The 21,653-nt window shown below is 41.6% G+C and overlaps 2 protein-coding genes across 2 annotated transcripts; both read right to left on the bottom strand.

The window, feature by feature from the left end:
* Positions 1-2,435: 2,435 nt before the first annotated feature.
* LOC129517212 (olfactory receptor 8S1-like) lies at positions 2,436-3,359 on the bottom strand. The gene has a single exon (XM_055336873.1). It carries the CDS (start codon positions 3,357-3,359, stop codon positions 2,436-2,438), a length of 924 nt encoding a protein of 307 aa, XP_055192848.1.
* A 12,856-nt stretch (positions 3,360-16,215) lies between these two features.
* On the bottom strand, positions 16,216-17,139 carry LOC129517222 (olfactory receptor 8S1-like). Its single transcript, XM_055336887.1, has one exon. The coding sequence runs from the start codon at positions 17,137-17,139 to the stop codon at positions 16,216-16,218; it is 924 nt and encodes a 307-aa protein (XP_055192862.1).
* Between the last annotated feature and the right edge of the window lie 4,514 nt (positions 17,140-21,653).

Here is a 21,653-nt window from a genome sequence, read left to right as displayed (position 1 = left end):
TCCCGTCAAGTGTCCCCCTCAGTGCCCATCACCCATTCACCCCCACCCCCTACCCTCCTCCCCTTCCACCATCCCTAGCTCGTTTCCCAGAGTTAGGAGTCTTTATGTTCTGTCCCCCTTTCTGATATTTCCCACCCATTTCTTTTGCCTTCCCTTCTATTCCCTTTCACTATTATTTATATTCCCCAAATGAATGAGAACATATAATGTTTGTCCTTCTCCGATTGACTTACTTCACTCAGCATAATACCCTCCAGGTCCATCCACGTCGAAGCAAATGGTGGGTATTTGTCGTTTCTAATGGCTGAGTAGGGATCCCTGGGTGGCGCAGCGGTTTGTCCCCTGCCTTTGGCCCGGGGCGCAATCCTGGAGACCCGGGATCCAATCCCACATCGGGCTTCCGGTGCATGGAGCCTGCTTCTCCTTCTGCCTGTGTCTCTGCCTCTCTCTCTCTCTGTGACTATCATAAATAAATAATAAAAAAGAAAATTAAAAAAAAGATATCTAATGGCTGAGTAATATTCCATTGTATACATAAACCACATCTTCTTTATCCATTCATCTTTCGATGGACACCAAGGCTCCTTCCACAGTTTGGCTATTGTGGACATGGCTGCTAGAAACATCGGGGTGCAGGTGTCCCGGCGTTTCATTGCATCTGAATCTTTGGGGTAAATCCCCAACAGTGCAATTGCTGGGTCATAGGGCAGGTCTATTTTTAACTATTTGAGGAACCTCCCCACAGTTTTCCAGAGTGGCTGCACCAGTTCACATTCCTACCAACAGCGTAAGAGGGTTCCTTTTTCTCCGCATCCTCTCCAACATTTGTTGTTTCCTGCCTTGATAATTTTCCCCATTCTCACTGGTGTGAGGTCGCCATCAGGGAAATACAAATCAAAACCACAATGAGATACCACCTCATTATAGATTTTGGATACTAATTTATCAGATATAGGTTATTTGGAAAAATTTTCTCCCATTGTGAAGGTTGCCTTTTAGTTTGTTGATTGTTTCCCTTGCTGTGCTGAAGCTTTTTATCTTGATGAAGTCCCAATAGTTCATTTTTTCTTTTGTTTCCCTTGCCTCTGGAGACATGACTAGCAAGAAGTTGCTGTGGCCGCGATCAGAGAGGTTGCTGCCTGTATTTTCTTCTAGGAGTTTGATGGTTTCCTGTCTCATGGTTAAGTCTTTCATCAGTTTTGAATTTACTTTTTTGTATACGTAAGAAAGTAGTGCAGTTTCATTCTTCTGCATGTTACTGTCCAGTTTCCCAACACCATTGGTTGAAGAGACTGTCTTTTTCCCCATTGGATATTCTTTCCTGCTTTGTTGAAGATTAGTTGACCATATAGTTGTAGGTCCATTTCTGGGTTTTTATTCTCCTCCATTGGCCTATGTGGCTGTTTTTGTACCAGTACCAACTGTCTTATGACTACAGCTTTGAAATATAGCTTGATGTCTAGAATTGTGATGCTGCCAGCTTTGCTTTTCTTTTCAAGATTGCTTTGGCTGTGTGCGGTCTTATCTGGTTCCATACAAATTTTAGGATTGCTTGTTCTAGCTCTGTGAGAAATGCTAGGAGTGTTTGGATAGGGATTGCATTAAAAGTATAGATTGTTGGGGATCCCTGGGTGGTGCAGCGGTTTGGCGCCTGCCTTTGGCCCAGGGCGCGATCCTGGAGACCCGGGATCAAATCCCACATCAGGCTTCCGGTGCATGGAGCCTGCTTCTCCCTCTGCCTGTGTCTCTGCCTCTCTCTGTCTCTGTGACTATCATAAATAAATAAAAATTAAAAAAAAAGTATAGATTGTTTTCAGTAGTAGGGACATTTTGACAATATTTGTTCTTCCAATCCAAGAGCAAGGAATGTTTTTCCATTTCTTTGTGTCCTCTTCAATTTCTTTCATAAGTGTTCCGTAGTTTTCAGAGTACAGGTCTTTTACTTCTTTGGTTAGGTTTATTCCTAGGGATCCTATGGTATTTAGTGCATCAACATAAAGTTTTGATTGTTTTCTTCACATAGGATTTTTTCTGTTTGCCAATGCTTTATTTAAAAACTTAGTAGAAGTTGGGATTTGCATATGTTAACTTCTGTTTAATAATGTCTCCCTTGTTTTTAGTTCTTTGTGCAACACCTCAGTCAGATGCTGAATCACCTGAAATGATCATCGCTTCTTTTCAACCTAATTATTTTGATGTCTTATCCATCTGTTTTGTGGAAAATTGTCTCACATTCCCTTGCGAACAGTGAAGAATAGACTTTCCAAATAAGGAGCCCCAGTCAAGACCTATCACCTTGGAGTAATAGTCAAGCTCTATTTAGACAAACTCAGGATTCCTTCTCCGAAATTGTGTATCACTGTGTGTGGGAGATGGTGGGAACAAAAAAAAAATGCAAAGGAACCTGGTCTTTGTAACCATGTGTCTGTCACTACTTAGAGATATTTCCCCAATGTCCTTCTCACAGCCACCTTCACCTCTTTATTCTTTAGGCTGTAGATGAAAGGATTCAGCAAGGGTGTGACTGCACTGTACTGCAAGGACAGAAGCAAATCGAGGGAAGAATCGGTTGTGGGCATAAGGTAGCGAATCACACCTGAGCCAAAGAACAGGGTCACTGTAATGAAGTGGGAGGAGCAGGTAGAGAAGGCCTTGCTTCTGCCTGAGGTGGAGCTGATGCTCAGGATGGTGGAGACGATACGGGCATAGGAGAAGGAGATTGGGAGGAAGGTCCCAAGCCCATGCAGTAAGATGGAGCAGATCAAGATGTCAACATTGATGGAAATATCTGAGCAAGAGAGGGGGAAGAGGGAGGGCAGCTCACAGATGTAATGGTGTATGGTTTGGGCCTCACAGAAGTCCAGGTTAATAGCCAAGAGCACAATCACAACCGAATTCAGGCAGGCCAGACCCCATGAGATCAACACGAGCTTCACACAGAACTGGATGCTCATCACCTGGCCATAGAGCAGTGGGTGGCAGATGGCAGCATAGCGGTCATAGGCCATCACTGAGAGCAGAAAGGCTTCGGTCCCTGCAGTGATAAACACAAAGAACACCTGTGTGAGGCAGCCCTCCACTGAGATGGTTCTCTTCTCAGACAGAAGGTCCTTCAGTAGCTTGGGCACAGTGACAGAAGAGAAGCAGAGGTCTAGGAAGGACAGGTTACTCAGGAAGAAGTACATGGGAGTGTGGAGGCGGGAATCAGCCCTGATCACCAGCAGCATCATCAGGTTCCCCATCACAGTCAGGAGGTAGATCCCCAGGAAGAACACAAAGAGCAGAGCTTCGATGTAGGGGTCGTCGGACAGCCCAATGAGAATGAACTCTGTGATGGTGCTGTGGTTCCTCCAGGCCATTTGTGGAGGAAGTTCCCTGGAGTAAGAGAGAAATAGTGATGAGATCCATCTCCTTCTTCTTCTTCCTCTTCTTTTTCCATAGGGATTTACCTGGAAAAATGAGTGTCACTGGTTCACCTCCATATCCTTGCATTAAGATTCAACTGCATTCTTCCTAGCGTTTAGAAACCTAAAAATTCTTGCATGTATCTGCAAGGATCTTCTAAGCCTTTTCTCTTCAAATTCTGAATGATAGTTTTTTGTTCAAAATCATCCAATGTCTCCTTACCAGAGTTGACATCCATCCGACAAAGTAGGCGCCTATCTTACATGGCTGATGAAAAAAAATAAATTTCTTTTAAGATCAGAGGAAAAAGTGAATATAATATTGTCTGGATTGTATCCATTTTTTAAACTGCTGCAAAAATGTAAATATAATAATATTTATGGAAACGGGTCTACCAAGGCAAAAGTAACTGGGGCCATGGAAGTCATAATGGGTCACTGCTCTCTACTTCATAACGGGCATTTAACTATAATAAGAGTTTATTAAATATGCTTTCTTTCTTTCTTTTTAACTTAAAAAAGTTTTTAATTTAAATTTCAATTTATTAACATACAGTGTAATGTTAGTTTCAGGGGTACAATGTAGTGATTCAACAGTTCCATATAATACCCAGTGCTCATCACAGCATGTGCCCTCCTTAATCCCCTCACCTATTTCATCCAACGCGCCAACCCCCTCTCCTCTAGTAATCATCAGTTCTTCCTATAGTTAAGAATCTTTCTTGGTTTCTCTCTCTTTCTCTCATTTCCCTTTTGCTCATTTGTTTTGTTTCTAAAATACAAGTGTGATTAAAATCATTTCGTATTTGACATTCTTTGACTTATTTCAGTCACTCTGACTAGAAAGCATTATACTTTCTAGTTCCATCCGTGTTGTTGCAAATGTCAAGATTGTACTCTTTTTTTTATGGCTGATTAATATTCCATTCAGCTGTATCACTTTTTCTTTATCTGTTCATCAATTGATGGACACCTCGGCCGCTTTCATGTCTTGGCTATTATAAATAATGCTGCTATAAACATAAAGGTGCAAGTATTCCCCTGGATTAGTGGTTTTGCATTCTTAGGGTAAGCAATGAGTAGTGTAATTGCTGGGTCATAGAGTAGTTCTATTTTTAACTTTCTGAAGAACCTCCATACAAATACGCTTTCTTAATGACTATCTCAATTGTTTCAAGGTAGTTCCATAAGATTGGAGAGGGAATTATTAACCTTGGGGTAAGGAAGTTTATCCCCATTTTACCTGTGAGAAGTCTCATATTAAGGGATACTTGCAATGTCATATAACAACAAGTAGAAGAAAGAGGAAATAAATGCCATTATTTTTTCTAATTACAATCCAATGTCTAGGCTTAGTCCATGTCATGAGGAACACTTTTCTTACCTGGACCTTTAAATTCTTCCTCATCTGCCCTTAAACTTTTGGCCATTTTGGCTGCTTTTGATACCAGAAAGGTCTGTTTGTTTCTGTGTCTTTGCTCACCTTCTCCTCTATATGTTCTCCTCTTAATTCCAGAGATGCAGACTCTCATGGGCCTTCCAATGTGACCTATCGCCCTGCTCAATTCCTTATAGCCTGACCTCACTTCTCCCTCCTTGAACTCCCAGCTCTCTGTTCAAATCATGGGGCCACCTGCTCTCAGGTGCTTTATGTAATGGTCTGATTCTGTGTCTGGCTCATGGGGGACATCTATCTGGGTTTTCCCCTCCCGATTGTGAGCTCCATGAGAACAGAGCCACAACTGGACAAGCACAGTCACAAACCAGCATACTCTGGTCTTTCCCACCCATTAGCTTCTGATGACCTCTCCAATTGTCCAATTGAGGCAATCCGGTGTTCCTCTGAGACCTCTTGACAGTGCTTAGCACCATCTCATCCCTTCCTCCATGAGCCCCCAGGTCACTGGCACCTGGAGGGAGCACAGTGGTCATTGCTGTCTGCCACTCTTGTCAGGCCCCCCACTCATGAAGGTTGGAGGCCACAGCTGCTCAATTTCAAGGTTGTCATTATCTGCACAGACCTCACCAGCTCATGCTGCTGCCATCCTGTCTCACCTGCTCTCATACTGGTAGACTCAAGGGAACTGTGGCGACCATTGCAAGAATGTCCTTGTGTTCTTGTTGTGGACGTGTTATTCCTCTATTGTGCCCTTAGGATCAGAAGCAAGAGGGTTATTTTATTTTATTTTATTATTTTTTTTAATTTTTTTATTTATTTATGATAGGCACACAGTGAGAGAGAGAGAGGCAGAGACACAGGCAGAGGGAGAAGCAGGCTCCATGCACCGGGAGCCCGATATGGGATTTGATCCCGGGTCTCCAGGATCGCGCCCTGGTCCAAAGGCAGGCGCCAAACCGCTGCGCCACCCAGGGATCCCAAGAGGGTTATTTTATACAACATTTTGGGATCCTCTTGCTCCAGATTTCAGCTGTGTAACCAGGAGGAACAGATGGTGAGGCATTTAGGTGAATGAGGATACTGAGATTCATTTTGATCCCTAACTTCTTGGACTATGTAGGGAGTCACTGTCCTATGAGAAGATTCCTTCCTCAGTTGGATGTTTAAAGCTAACTCATCAGTATTCTTTTTTGATTGTCCGTCCACAGTCTGATCCCACAGTAGGCTTCTGTCTTCATAGAACTACTTAATCACACCAACCCAGAGAACCCTGCTTCTGACCCTTTGGGCTTTGCCAGCAATGTATGACCAGGTGCTAACTTACATTAAGGAAAGCCTAACTTCTGATCCAATTAACAAATCCACTAGTCCCATCTCAGTCCATCTTAGCCCTGAGTCTAGGTTACCTGTGTGGCAGGAGAGATAGTGAGATGTTCACTGTTATGTGCCTGCAGGACATTAGCTTTGGTCCAGTGATGGTGAAGCATAACTGGCTGGAGAAGTTACTTTTGATGATCCTGCATGGACAAAATTGCAGATACTGCTGAGAACAAACTCTGGGTGAATCTATGCAATCAACACAAAATGATATGATAAATGGAAGCCATTCTCTTCAAAGACTCATGTATTTCAAAATATTTATGGGCATGTCTACCTTGAAAATCACTTCCTTTCTTCCACTGACACTCACAAGGGGCGCCTGACTACAGTACCCACAGGGGGTTCAAGTTCTTGTCTGAAGAACACTGTAGTAGTTGTGCAGAATCCTTTTCTGTCCTGTCGGAGGTCATATTATGTACAAACAAAGACACCAGTTACTTCTCTCATGTGATTTTCAGGTTGCACACAGAATGGAATCTTCCTCCTCATCACCATTTTTGAACAATACTTCCAATCGATGCCTGAGATTTCTTTAGTTACCAGGGACTATTCTTAGCATTTACATCCTGGATCAATTAAGCATGAAAATAAAACACTTGCAGTCACCCTTGTGAAGGGATGATATTGGCTTCATTTAATCCTGAGCTATACCAGACCGATGCGAGATGCAGAACATAGATCGTGAGCACGAGAGGATTGAGGGAAAGTAGGGAGACTGGTGATGGAAGGGTGGGAGCTGTTAAAGGAGGGGATTTCAGCAGTGTCTTCGATGAACACCTGCATCATTATTTTGCCACCTGGAACATTCACATTCATTAGACACCTGGATATTTGATCATTTCTTTTTTTTTTTTATAAATTAATTTTTATTGGTGTTCAATTTACCAACATACAAAATAACACCCAGTGCTCATCCCGTCAAGTGTACCCCTCAGTGCCCGTCACCCATTCACCCCCACCCCCCACCCTCCTCCCCCTCCACCACCCCTAGTTCATTTCCCAGAGTTAGAAGTCTTTATGTTCTGTCTCCCTTTCTGATATTTCTCACACATTTCTTCTCCCACAAAGATATATGGCAGGATATCGGGTATGTATATGATTTTGTGGCTTTCAGGAGGTTCTTTTTTTAATTTTTTTATTTTATTTTTTATTTTTTTTGCTTTCAGGAGGTTAACTAAGATCAGATCTTCTCCAATGGAGCTGCTAATATAGCAAATCACAGATTCATTTTTCAGACTTAAGGATCAAGCCCAAAGTTGAGAACACCTCTGCTGGAGCTATGATCACCCAATCTTGCCCAAAGAGGAAGCTATTTGACAGCCAGTTTCCATTAAGAGGGAGGGTTTAGTGTGTGGAAAACTTACTTGCACACTGGCTGTTCAAAGCTGTCTTTGGAATGAAGAAATGCCTGAAGGTTGTGTGCAGAAGGTCAGGCTAGACAAGGTGGCTCTAGGATCATATGAGCTGGTCTGTGGCAAACAGACCCTTGGTGCTAGGTGCATGGAGTGAAATCTGTTTCAGGGAGAAGCATATCAGCACTGGGAGCAGGTGGGACCTGAGACAAACTGATCCACTGCAGTATTCTCAGAGCTGTCCTCTCCTCTCCTCTCTCACACTCTTCACAGTGTCTCACAGTGATTAGTTCTCAGGTACTTGATATCAAGGAAAGGAAGTGTACTGTGCTTCTACTGTGTACTGGGCAAGCAGGAAAACAGGTGGCTCTGATAGTGTGATCTGTATTTCTGACTGTCCTCTTTCATTGCAGGCGTCAGTCTTTTTCAATGCTTTGGGATCCTGAACCATGAGAAGATTGATGCCTAGACTTTAGTGTCACTGTCTTCAGGTGAGGCAGGGAGGGAGAGAAAGTGTCCAAGGTAGCTGGGACAAAAGCACCGTTTGGACAGAGAGAGATACAGAGTCTCACCCAGGGAGATGGTCTGCCAAGGAGTGGGGTGTTCCCACCTCTAGCTTAGGGACAAGGAATGTGTGGAGCAGGAGCCTGAGGCTTTAGGATCAATGGAAGAGATCCTGAGGTGGAGAAGGAAGAGAAAAAACACCAGCGGAATTGAAACTTTCAGAGAGCATCCCAGGCAGAAAAATAGAAGGACCACCAGAAACACAGAGAAAATATTACCATTCTCCTGGCTTTCCTTGGAAGAGGCAACTCCACGTGTTCCGTCTTCACCATCAGGACCAGACACTTGGTAGGTAATCCCAATAAGAGAAGCCCTGTCACAAGCATCTCTTTACAGAGCACAGAGCCTGTTCCCTTGGCTGTCAGTGAGTGAAGGAAGTTAGAATAGGGGAAGCTCTGGAAGCACTGGATCTATCAGAGCATCAGGATTATTTTCCAGAACATCTAAATAGAGAGGTGTCATTCTGCAATTTGGGCCACTCTATGGAAGGTCAAGGACAATATTTCCAAACAGCTCATATTCTGAACAACAGACACACATTTCATAAATACCTTCTCTCCTGATCTCAGGGGCAGTGGTGTGCTACGTCTTCCTTTATGCTCTCTGTGCTTCTGAATGCTCTTCTAAGAGTGTCACTTAAAGAAGGAAGAATCGACCAGAACCAATCAAAAGGCTGCCTGTACTTCAGCAGCCATGGGGTGGTGTGGGCCCCCAGGGGAAGCTGGGCTGCTGCCCTGTAATCCCTGAAGTCCCAGCCTGAAGCTGAGCTCTGGACTCAGTAACCACAGCCTGCACTTAACTAGAAAGGTAGATGTAGTCTGAGGTACAGGAGTTCTCTCCAGGGTGATATTTCAATTTTCTGAATTAAGGCAATTATTTAAAATCTAGGAGAGGATAGCGGGAGGGCAGAACACCTGTGCCTTTCTGCCTGTAGCCCTTTGTTTCTCTTGGGCCCTGTAAATGTCATTCCTTGAGTAAGGTTAAATTCAGACCTGAAATCCTGACTGCTTAATATGTGACAGCTTGTCAGCTAATGAAAATCTCACTTCTAGGAAGCTAGAGGTAGTCCTTGTAATAAGGGCCATTTTAGTGTGATTTTTGGTATTTGGAAAGCTTTGATCCTTGGCTGGCACTGCATCTGTAAAATATGAGTGTAAGTAAGGTAAGAGGCAGTTCGGGACTTGACATGAATAGGTCAGCAGTGGAATAGCTGCTGGAGCCCTAGAGCACTTTGCTCAGCCTGGAAGGGACAGGAAAAGGGGTTGTAAATGAGTGGAGTACACCTTCTCCTGCTCCCCCGGGAATCTGGAGGAGGTTTTCTTAATATATATATATATATATGTAGTGAATGATCATGCTTTATTGGAGAGATCTGCTAAACAGATGAAGGCAGCCCAATGGGCATCTTACTTCCCACTTTGGCTAAGAAAGGTCAACTGGACCCAGGTTCCTCTGGGCTACTTCTCACCCTCATCCCTCCAAAGGGTGGGGACTCTTGCAACCATTTCCTTGAAGGATAAACCTCATTGACTACGATACTGCCGCTGTGCAAAGCTTGATCCTCTGTTTTTTTTCTTAGTTTCCACATATGAGTGAAATTGCACGATAATTATCTTTCTCTGATTGACCTGTTTTGCTCAGCATAATACCCTCCAGTGCCATCCACCTCGCTGGCAACGTAAGATTTCATTTTTTTTTGATGGCTGAGTAATAGTCCTTTGTACATATGTAGCACATCTTCTTTATCCATTCATTTGCCAATGAACATCTTGGCTCTTTCCATTGCTTGACCATGCGGACATTGGTGCCATAAACATTGGGGTGCAGGTGCCCCCTTGGATCATTATCTTTGTATCTTTTGGGTAAATACCTAGTAGTGTCATTTCTGGGTTGTGGGTAGTTCTATTTTTAACTTTTTGAGGAACTTCTGGTGCAAGAGAGCTTGGTTCCTGTCTCAGGGAGTGGAAGAATGAATCTCGTGGACAAAGGAGAGTGAATAAAGTTGATAGAAGTTTGTTATGCAAGGATACAGAAAATGCTATCAGGAGTGAGGGGGTTCCCGACAGAGTTGCCATTGAGGGCTTTTTTGGCTGGCCTTTTATTGAGAGCCTAACCAGGGAGTTTATGGCCTTGAGATTTCTTGTGCTGTCTTGAGTGAATGACATAAGGCTGTCTTTTAGTCTGGAGTCTTTGTGATTCCTTTGTAGCTGTCAAAGAAAGATAACATTTTGGAGCCAGGGGGCCAGATTTACTTCCTTTTCTCTGTTTTTGTTGCCTTATCTCTGTTTTCTTGGGATTTATAGGAGCGTTACTCTGGGGCTTCTTGGTATCCTTGGAAATATGGGAACCTGACCCTTATTTTTCCCTGCCTAGCTCCATCTGCCCTAACTCAACTCCATACTCCAGACTGGTTCTACCAGCTTGCATTCCTCCCAGTAGTGTAAGAGTTCCAGCGGTGTACCTTTCCCTGCATCTTGACGTAATTCTTTGTTTGTTTGTTTGTTTTTCATCTATTTTGGCTGTTTATTTCCTGTTCTGTGAACAATCTATTCACGTTCTTTGCCATTTTTCTTCTGCAGTGTTTTATTGCTGTTCTTTTTTTGGTATATTTTTATTAGAGTTTGATTTGCCAACATATAGTATAACACCCAGTGCTCATCCTGTCCATAGCCCCCCTCAGTGCCCATTACCCAGTCACCTCATCCCCTTCCACTATCACTTGTTCGTTTCCTAGAGTTAGGAGTCTCTCATGTTCTGTCGCCTTCTCTTATTTTTCACACTCATTTTCTTTCCTTTGCCCTATAATCCTTTCACTATTTTTTATATTCCCCGTATGAGTGAAACCATATGATAATTTTCCTTCTTCATTGACTTATATCACTCAGCATAATACACTCCAGTTTCACCTACGTGGAAGCAAATGGTGGGTATTTGTTGTGTCTAATGACTGAAAATGGTTCAATTTTCTTTTTCTTGAGTTACATTTTCCTATAAATTAAGCAGTGCCTGACTTTTCTTTTTTTTTTTTATAAATTTATTTTTATTGGTGTTCAATTACTCCAACATACAGAATAAACACCCAGTGCTATCCCGTCTAAGTGTATCCCTCAGGCCGTCACCATTCATCCCCCACCCCACCCTCCTCCCTCTCCAACCACCCCTAGTTCATTTCCCAGAGTTAAGAAGTCTTTATGTTCTGTCTCCCTTTCTGATTTTTATCATACACATTTCTTCTCCCTGCCCCTTATTTCCCTTTCTCCTATTATTCTTATTCCCCAAATGAATGCAGAAAATACACTGTTTGTCCTTCTCCGGTTACTGTGGCCAAGTTCAAAATAGGTGTTGCTGAGTTATCCTATGGGATTTTGATGGATCTTGTCTCACATTTAGATCTTTCATCCATTTAGAGTTTATACTTTGTGTATTGATGCATTGAGTTGTGGTCAGTTTCTTTCTTATGAATGTGGAGTCAATTTTCCCAGCACCATTTATTGAGAGACTGTCTGTATTCTGTAGGATTCGTCTTTCGCTCTTTTTGTTTATTAGTTGAGATAACAAAAGTTCAGGTCCATTTGTGTTCTCTGTTCTGTTCCATGGATCTATATTGTCTGTTTTTGTTCCAGTACCACACTGTATTGATGTACACAGCTTTGTAGTAAAACCTGTAATTGGCATTGTGATGACCCCAGATATGGTTTTCCTTTTTTTAAAATTCCCTGTGCTGTCTTGGGTCTTTTCTGATTCCAACACATATCTTAAAATCATTTGTTCTATGTCTCTGAAGAAAGGCCTGGTATTTTGATAGGATTGCTTTATACGTGTAAATTGCCCTGGCGTAACATTGAACATTTTCACAATATTTAATTCTGCCACTCCTGTGCCATGGTATATTTTTCCATCTCTTTGTGTCTTCCTCTATTTCTTTCAGAAGTGTTCTGTAGTTTTTAGGGTATATTTTGAGATCCATCTTGAATGGTAAATGGTTTCCAACCTTTTATTTTCCTGGTTTGTAGGTGTCTTTGTCTAAATGAGTCTCTTGTAGACAGCAAATTGATGGGTAATGTTTCTTTTATTCCAGTCTGAAACTCTGCGCCTTTGATGGGTTCTTAAGCCCTTTCACGTTCAGAGTTACTTGAATCTTCTTCTTAATGGGGAGTTTTTAAGAGTCCCATTAAAATTTCTTGCTGATCTTGTTTGGAAAGGTCACTTTCTTTCAGTTCTGCCTGTCTTGAAGCTCTTTATCTTCTTCCATTTTGAATGAGAGCCTTGCTGGATAAAGTATTCTTGGTTGCATGTTCTTCTCATTTAGGGACCCTGTATATATCCTGCCAGCCCTTTCTGGCAGGCCAGGTCTCTGTGGAGAGTGGTCTGATGTACCCTTTATATTCCTTCCCCATGAAAGTCAGGGAATTCTTGTCTCATTGCTGCTTTAAGGCTCTTATCTTTATCTTTGGAATTTGCAAGCTTCACTATTAGATGTCGAGGTGTTGAACGGTTTTTATTGATTTTAGAGTAGTGTCAAAATTTAAAAAACCATATTAATAATTTAATGAACAAAAGAATATTATATATTAAAGTTACAAAACAGTACGAGGGCAACCATTATCTTCATCTATTTTATATGTATTCACAAATAATCAGGAAAAATTTATGCTACCAAAAGCTCAAATCCAATCATTACCAAGATAAAAAAAAAAACAAACATAAGAAAGGAAGAGAAGGAACTCAAAGGCACAAATTAACAAGTCAGATGCAGAAAAATAAAATTGAGTTCAGACTTTCAAAATATCTATAAATTTGAAATAACTCCATAAATACATCCAAGAAAAAAGAAACCAATAATACAACTCTGATAAAAGAATAAAAAGTTTAAGGAAATACTAAAATTCATCTCAATACATTTGAAAAGCAGGCTCTTGGATCTGAATGCCTGTTTCCCTTCCCAGATTCAAGAGCCTGCTTTTCAAATGTATTGAGATGAATTTTAGTATTTCCTTAAACTTTTTATTCTTTTATCAGAGTTGTATTATTGGTTTCTTTTTTCTTGGATGTATTTATGGAGTTATTTCAAATTTATAGATATTTTGAAAGTCTGAACTCAATTTTATTTTTCTGCATCTGACTTGTTAATTTGTGCCTTTGAGTTCCTTCTCTTCCTTTCTTATGTTTGTTTTTTTTTTTATCTTGGTAATGATTGGATTTGAGCTTTTGGTAGCATAAATTTTTCCTGATTATTTGTGAATACATATAAAATAGATGAAGATAATGGTTGCCCTCGTACTGTTTTGTAACTTTAATATATAATATTCTTTTGTTCATTAAATTATTAATATGGTTTTTTAAATTTTGACACTACTTACTACATTTACATATCAGATTGTTATTTGTCAATCGTAGGCATATACAATTTGATATAAAATATTATTACATTAAATATCAAGTAAGAAATGATTAAAGAGAGGTCTTTAATAGTCACTGCTTTTAGTATGCCTTTCTTTCCTTTTTTTTATAGATTTTATTTATTGATTCATGAGAGACACACAGAGAGAGAGAGAGAGAGGCAGAGACAGAGGCAGAGGGAGAAGCAGGCTCCATGCAGGGGGCCCAACATCTGACTCGATCCGAGGTCTTTAGGATCAAGTCCTGGACTGAAGATGCGCTAAACTGCTGAGCCACCCATGCTCCCCTAGTCTGACTGTCTTAATGTAATTTATACTCATTGAAATTCTTTTAGATGGCTAAGTAATGTTCTATATCTATATCTATATCTATATCTATATCTATATCTATATCATCTACCTCACATCTTTTTTTAAAGATTTTATTTATTTATTCATGAGATACAAAGAGAGTGAGAGAGAGGCAGAGACACACGTAGAGGGAGGAGCAGGCTTCATGCAGGAACCTGACATGGGACTTGATCCTGGGTCTCCAGGATCAGGCCCTGGTCTGAGGGTGTTGCTAAACTGTTAAGCCACCCAGGCTGCCCTAGACCACATTTTCTTTATCCATGCATCAGTCAATTTCCTTGGTGCACTTTCTATAATTTGACTATTACTGATGCTGCTGCTACAAACATCAGGATGTGAGTGGCCCTTTAAATTGGTATTTTTGTATTGTTTGGGTAAATACCTAGTAGTGCAATTACTAGAATGTAGGGTAGTTTTATTTTTAACTTTTATTTTGGAAAATGTTTGTTTATTTGAGAGAGAGAGGAGAGAGAGAGAGAGAGAGAGAGAGAGAGAGAGAGAGAGCATCCCAAGCAGACTACAGGTGAGTGGGGAATCTGAAGTGGATCTTCATTGATCTCAAGACCCTGAGATCATGACCTGAGCCAAACTGAAGAGTCAGATGCTCAACTGACTGTGCCACCCAGCTGCCCCTATTCTTAACTTTCAGAGGAACTTCCATACTGTTTTCCAGATGGCTGTACCAGTTTATATCCCCACCAACAGTGCAAGAAGGTTCTCCTTTCTCCCCTCCTTGCCAACACCTGTTGTTTCCTGTGTTAATTTTAGCCAAACTGACAGATGTGAGGACGTATCTCACTGTGGTTTTTGACTTGTGTTGCCCTGATGATGAGTGATGTTGAACAACTTTTCATGTGTCTTTTAGCTATCTGGATGTCTACTTTGAGAAAGGTCTGTTCATGTCCTCTGCTCATTTCTTAACTGCATTATTTCGGTTTTTTTTTTTTTAGTGTTGAGTTTGATAAGTTCATTATAGATTTTGGATACTAATTTATCAGATATAGGTCATTTGCAAATATTTTGTCCCATTGTGAAGGTTGCCTTTTAGTTTGTTGTTTCCTTTGCTGTGGGAAGGTTTTTATCTTGATGAAGTCTCAATAGTTCATTTTTTCTTTTGTTTCCCTTGCCTCTGGAGACATGTCTAGCAAGAAGTTGCTGTGGCCGCGATCAGAGAGGTTGCTGCCTGTGTTTTCTTCTAGGATTTTGATGGTTTCCTGTCTCATGCTTAAGTCTTTCATCAGTTTTGAATTTATTTTTGTGTATGATGTATTTTTGTGATTTTTGCATATGATGTAATCAGCAAACAGTAGAGCACAGACTTTCCAAATAAGGAACCACAGTCAAAGTGGTGCAGTTTCATTCTTCTGCATGTTACTGTCCAGTTTCTCAACACCATTGGTTGAAGAGACTGTCTTTTTCCCCATTGGATATTCTTTCCTGCTTTGTTGAAGATTAGTTGACCATATAGTTGTAGGTCCATTTCTGGGTTTCTATTCTCCTCCATTGGCCTATGTGTCTGTTTTTGTACCAGTACCAACTGTCTTATGACTACAGCTTTGAAATATAGCTTGATGTCTAGAATTGTGATGCTGTGCTGCCAGTTTTGCTTTTCTTTTTCAAGATTGCTTTGGCTATGTGCGGTCTTATCTGGTTCCATACAAATTTTAGGATCGCTTGTTCTAGCTCTGTGAGAAATGCTAGGAGTGTTTGGATAGGGATTGCATTAAAAGTATAGATTGTTTTCAGTAGTATGGACATTTTGACAATATTTGTTCTTCCAATCCAAGAGCAAGGAATGTTTTTTCCATTTCTTTGTGTCCTCTTCAATTTCTTTCATAAGGGTTCCATAGTTTTCAGTGTACAGATCTTTTACTTCTTTGGTTAGGTTTATTACTAGGTATCCTATGGTATTTAGTGCATCAACATAAAGTTTTGATTGTTTTCTTCACATAGGATTTTTTCTGTTTGCCAATGCTTTATTTAAAAACTTACTAGAAGTTGGGATTTGCATATGTTAACTTCTGTTTAATAATGTCTCCCTTGTTTTTAGTTCTTTGTGCAACACCTCAGTCAGATGCTGAATCACCTGAAATGATCATCAAATCTTTTCAACCTAATTATTTTGATGTCTTATCCATCTGTTTTGTGGAAAATTGTCTCACATTCCCTTGCAAAGAGTGGAGCACAGACTTTCCAAATAAGGAGCCCTCGTCAAGAACTAGCACCTTGGAGTATTAGTCAGGCTCTATTTAGACAAACTCAGGACTCCTTCTTCCAAATTTTGTGTCACTGTGTGTGGGAGAAGATGGGAACAAAAAAAGAAATGCAATGGAACACGGTTTTTGTAACCATGTGTCTGTCACTACTTAGAGATATTTCCCCAATGTCCTTCTCACAGCTGCCTTCACCTCTTTATTCTTTAGGCTGTAGATGAAAGGATTCAGCAAGGGTGTGACTGCACCATACTGCAAGGACAGGAGCAAATCGAGGGAAGAATTGGTTGTGGGCATAAGGTAGCGAATCACACCTGAGCCAAAGAACAGGGTCACTGTAATGAAGTGGGAGGAGCAGGTGGAGAAGGTCTTGCTTCTGCCTGAGGTGGAGCTGATGCTCAGGATGGTGGAGACAATACGGGCATAGGAGAAGGAAATTGGGAGGAAGGTCCCAAGCCCATGCAGTAAGATGGAGCAGATCAAGATGTCAACATTGATGGAAATATCTGAGCAAGAGAGGGGGAAGAGGGAGGGCAGCTCACAGATGTAATGGTGTATGGTTTGGGCCTCACAGAAGTCCAGGTTAATAGCCAAGAGCACAATGACAAATGCATGGAGACAGGCCAGACCCCATGAGATCAATACCAGCTTCACACAGAACTGGGTGCTCATCACCTGGCCATAGAGCAGTGGGTGGCAGATGGCAGCATAGCGGTCATAAGCCATCACTGAGAGCAGGCATGCTTCGGTCCCTGGTGTGATAAACGCAAAGAACACCTGTGTGAGGCAGCCCTCCACTGAGATGGTTCTCTTCTCAGACAGAAGGTCCTTCAGTAGCTTGGGCACAGTGACAGAAGAGAAGCAGAGGTCTAGGAAGGACAGGTTACTCAGGAAGAAGTACATGGGAGTGTGGAGGCGGGAATCAGCCCTGATCACCAGCAGCATCATCAGGTTCCCCATCACAGTCAGGAGGTAGATCCCCAGGAAGAACACAAAGAGCAGAGCTTCGATGTAGGGGTCGTCGGACAGCCCAATGAGAATGAACTCTGTGATGGTGCTGTGGTTCCTCCAGGCCATTTGTGGAGGAAGTTCCCTGGAGTAAGAGAGAAATAGTGATGAGATCCCTCTCCTTCACGTCATCACTCCTCTTAACATACATCCTTCCCTGCTTCCCTACACTCTGTGCGGACATCTCAAGGCTGCCTCACTGTCTATGAGGAGGAGTTTTTATCTTGTTTAGTTAATACTGATCTGGGTCACAGTGTTTGCACAGTTCAGAGAATCTTCTTCTTTTTCCATCGGGATTTACCTGGAAAAATGAGTCTTGCTGGTTCACCTCCACATCCTTGCATTACATTCTATTGCATTCTTCCTAGCGTTTAGAAACCTAAAAATTCTTGCATGTATCTGCAGGGATCTTCTAAACTTTTTCCCTTCAAATTCTGAATGATATTTTTTTTTGTTCAAAATCATCCAATGCTGCCTTACCAGAGTTGACATCCATCCGACAAAGTAGGCACCTATCTTACATGGCTGATGAAAAAAAATAAATCTCTTTTAAGGTCAGAGGAAAAAGTGAATATTATATATATATATAGTCTGGATTGTATCCATTTTTTAAACTGCTGCAAAAGTATAAATTATAATAATACTTATGAAAAGGGGTCTATGAAGGCAAAAGTACCTGGGGCCATGGAAGTCATAATGTGTCACTGCTCTCTACTTCATAACAAGCATTTAAGTATAATAAGACTTTATTAAATATGTTTTATTCCTCTTTTTTACTTAAAAAAGTTTTTAATTTAAATTTCAATTTATTAACATACAGTGTAATATTAGTTTCAGGGGTACAATGTAGTGATTCAACAGTTCCATATAATACCCAGTGCTCATCACAGCATGTGCCCTCCTTAATCCCCTCACCTATTTCACCCATCGCCCCTCCTACCTCTCCTCTAGGAATCATCAGCTCGTTCTCCATAGTTAAGAATCTATTTCTTGGTTTCTCTCTCTTTCTCTTATTTCCCTTTTGCTCATTTGTTTTGTTTCTAAAATCCATGTGTGATTAAAATCATTTCTTATTTGACTTTCTTTGACTTATTTCAGTCACTCTGACTAGAAAGCATTATACTTTCTAGTTCCATCCGTGTTGTTGCAAATGTCAAGATTGTACTCTTTTTTTATGGCTGATTAATATTCCATTCAGCTGTATCACTTTTTCTTTATCTATTCATCAATTGATGGACACCTCGGCCGCTTTCATGTCTTGGCTATTATAAATAATGCTGCTATAAACATAAAGGTGCAAGTATTCCCCTGGATTAGTGGTTTTGCATTCTTAGGGTAAGCAATGAGTAGTGTAATTGCTGGGTCATAGAGTAGTTCTATTTTTAACTTTCTGAAGAACCTCCATACAAATATGCTTTCTTAATGACTATCTCAATTGTTTCAAGGTAGTTCCATAAGATTGGAGAGGGAATTATTAACCTTGGGGTAAGGAAGTTTATCCCCATTTTACCTGTGAGAAGTCTCATATTAAGGGATACTTGCAATGTCATGTTAGAATAAGTAGAAGAAGAAGGAAATAAATGCCATTATTTTTTCTAATTACAATCCAATGTCTAGGCTTAGTCCACGTCATGAGGAACACTTTTCTTACCTGGACCTTTAAATTCTTCCTCATCTGCCCTTAAACTTTTGGCCATTTTGGCTGCTTTTGATACCAGAAAGGTCTGTTTGTTTCTGTATCTTAGCTCACCTTCTCCTCCATATGTTCTCCTCTTAATTCCAGAGATGCAGACTCTCATGGGCCTTCCAATGTCACCTATAGCCCTGCTCAATTCCTTATAGTCTGACCGCACTTCTCCCTCCTTGAACTCCCAGTTCTCTGTTCAAATCATGGGGCCACCTGCTCTCAGGTGCTTTATGTCACGTCCGATTCTGTGTCTGGCTCATGGGGGACATCTATCTGGGTTTTCCCCTCCCGATTGTGAGCTCCATGAGAACAGAGCCACAACTGGACAAGCACAGTCACAAACCAGCATATCTCTGGTTCTCTCCCACCCATTAGCTTCTGATGACCTCTCCAATCATCTGTCCAATTGAGGCATCTCCTGTGTATCTCAGAGACCTCTTGACCACGTTCAGTACCAAATCATCCCTTCCTCCATGAGCCCCCAGGTCACTGGCACCTGAAGGGAGCACGGTGGTCATTGCTGTCTGCCACTCCTGCCAGGCCCCCCACTCATGAAGATTGGAGGCCACAGCTGCTGAATTTCAAGGTTGTTATCATTTGCACAGACCTCACCAGCTCATGCTGCTGCCATCCTGTCTCACCTGCTCTCATACTGGTAGACTCAAGGGAACTGTGGCCACCATTGAAAGAATGTGCTTGTGTTCTTGTTGTGGACGTGTTATTCCTCTATTGTGCCCTTAGGATCAGAAGCAAGAGGGTTATTTTATACAACATTTTGGGATCCTCTTGCTCCAGATTTTAGCTGTGTAACCAGGAGGAACAGATGGTGAGGCATTTAGGTGAATGAGGATACTGAGATTCATTTTGACCCCTAACTTCTTGGACTATGTAGGGAGTCACTGTCCTATGAGAAGATTCCTTCTTAGTTGGATGTTAGCTAACGTATCAATATTCTTTTTTGTTTGTCAGTCCATAGTCTGATCCCACAGTAGGCTTCTATCCTCATAGAACTACTTAATCACACCAACCCAGAGAACCCTGCTTCTGACCCTTTGGGCTTTGACAGCAACGTATGACTAGGTGCTAAGTTATATTAAGGAAAGCCTAACTTCTTATCCTATTAACCAGCCCACTAGTCCCATCTCAGTCCATCTTAGCCCCGAGTCTAGGTTACCTGTGTTGCAGGAGAGATAGTGAGATGTTCACTGTTACATGCCTGCAGGACATTAGCTTTGGTCCAGTGATGGTGAAGCATAACTGGCTGGAGAAGTTACTTTTGAGGATCCTGCATGGATAAAATTGCAGATACTGCTGATAGCAAACTCTGGGTGAATCTATGCAATCCACACAACAGAAAGGGAGACAGAACATAAAGACTCCTAACTCTGAGAAACAAACTAGGGGTGGTGGAAGGGGAGGAGGGTGGGGTGTGGGGGTGAGTGGGTGACGGACACTGAGGGGGACACTTGACGGGATGAGCACTGGGTGTTATTCTGTATGTTGGTAAATTGAAAACCAATAAAAAATATTTTATTAAAAAATAAAGCATTCCAGCATTCCCACCCCAAAAAATGATATGATAAATGAAAGCCATTCTTTTTGAGGATTCATGTATTTCAAAATAGTTATGGATATGTCTACCTTGAAAATGACTTCCTTTCTTCCACTGGCACTCACAAGGGGCACCTGACTACAGTGCCCACAGGGGGTTCAAGTTCTGGTCTGAAGAACACTGTAGTTGTTGTGCAGAATCGTTTTCTGTCCTGACATAGGTCGTATTATGTATAAACAAAGACACCAGTTACTTCTCTCATGTGATTTTCAGGTTGCTCACAGAATGGAATCTTCCTCCCCATCACCATTTTTGAACAATATTTCCAATCGATGCCTGAGATTTCTTTAGTGACCAGGGACTATTCTTAGCATTTACATCCTGAATCAATTAAGCATGAAAATAAAACACTTGCAGTCACCCTTGTGAAGGGAAGATATTGGCTTCATTTAATCCTGAGCTATACCAGACCGATGCCAGATGCAGAACATAGATCGTGAGCAGGAGAGGATTGAGGGAAAGTAGGGAGACTGGTGATGGAAGGGTGGGAGCTGTTAAAAGAGGGGATTTCAGCAGTGTCTTCAATGAGCACCTGTGTCATTATTTTGCCACCTGGGACACTTCACATTCATTGGACACCTGGATATTTGATCAATTTCTCTTACAAAGCTATATGGCAGGATATCGGGTATGATTTTGTGGCTTTCAGGAAGTTAACTAAGATCAGCATCTTCTCCAATGGAGCTGCTAATATAGCAAATCACTGATTTATTTTTCAGACTTAAGGATCAAGCCCAAAGTGAGAACACCTCTGCTGGAGCTATGATCACCCAATCTTGCCCAAAGAGGAAGCTATTTGACAGCCAGTTTCCATTAAGAGGTAGGGTTTGGTGTGTGGAAAAGTTACCTGCATATTGGCTGTTTAAAGCTGTCTTTGGAATGAAGAAATGCCTGAAGGTTGTGTGCAGAAGGTCAGGCTAGACAAGGTGGCTCTAGGGAACCTCTGAGCTGGTCTGTCATAAACAGACCCTAGGTGCTAGGTGCATGGGGTGAAATCTATGTGGAGGAGAAGCATATCAGCACTGGGAGCAGGTGGTACCTGAGACAAACTTGATCCACTTGAAGTGATTCTCAGAGCTGTCTTCTCCTCTCCTCTCTCACACTATTCACAGTGTCTCACGGTGACTAGTTCTCAGGTGACTTGAATATCAAGGAAAGGAAGTCTACTGTGCTTCTACTGTGTACTGGGCAAGAAAACAGGTGGCTCTGATAGTGTGATCCGCATTTCTGATTGTCCTCTTTCTTTACAGGTGTCAGTTTTTTCAACCCTTTGGGATCTGATCC

The sequence above is a fragment of the Nyctereutes procyonoides genome, unplaced genomic scaffold (assembly GCF_905146905.1).
Source record: "Nyctereutes procyonoides isolate TBG_1078 unplaced genomic scaffold, NYPRO_anot_genome, whole genome shotgun sequence".
Lineage (NCBI taxonomy): Eukaryota > Metazoa > Chordata > Mammalia > Carnivora > Canidae > Nyctereutes > Nyctereutes procyonoides.
The sequence above is the reverse complement of the archived record's forward strand: the minus strand, read 5'-3'. Positions and strand labels throughout refer to the sequence as shown.

Excerpts from the sequence above, each read along its gene's own strand:
- LOC129517212 (XM_055336873.1), bottom strand. The coding sequence starts at position 3,359 with ATGGCCTGGAGGAACCACAGCACCATCACAGAGTTCATTCTCATTGGG.
- LOC129517222 (XM_055336887.1), bottom strand. The coding sequence starts at position 17,139 with ATGGCCTGGAGGAACCACAGCACCATCACAGAGTTCATTCTCATTGGG.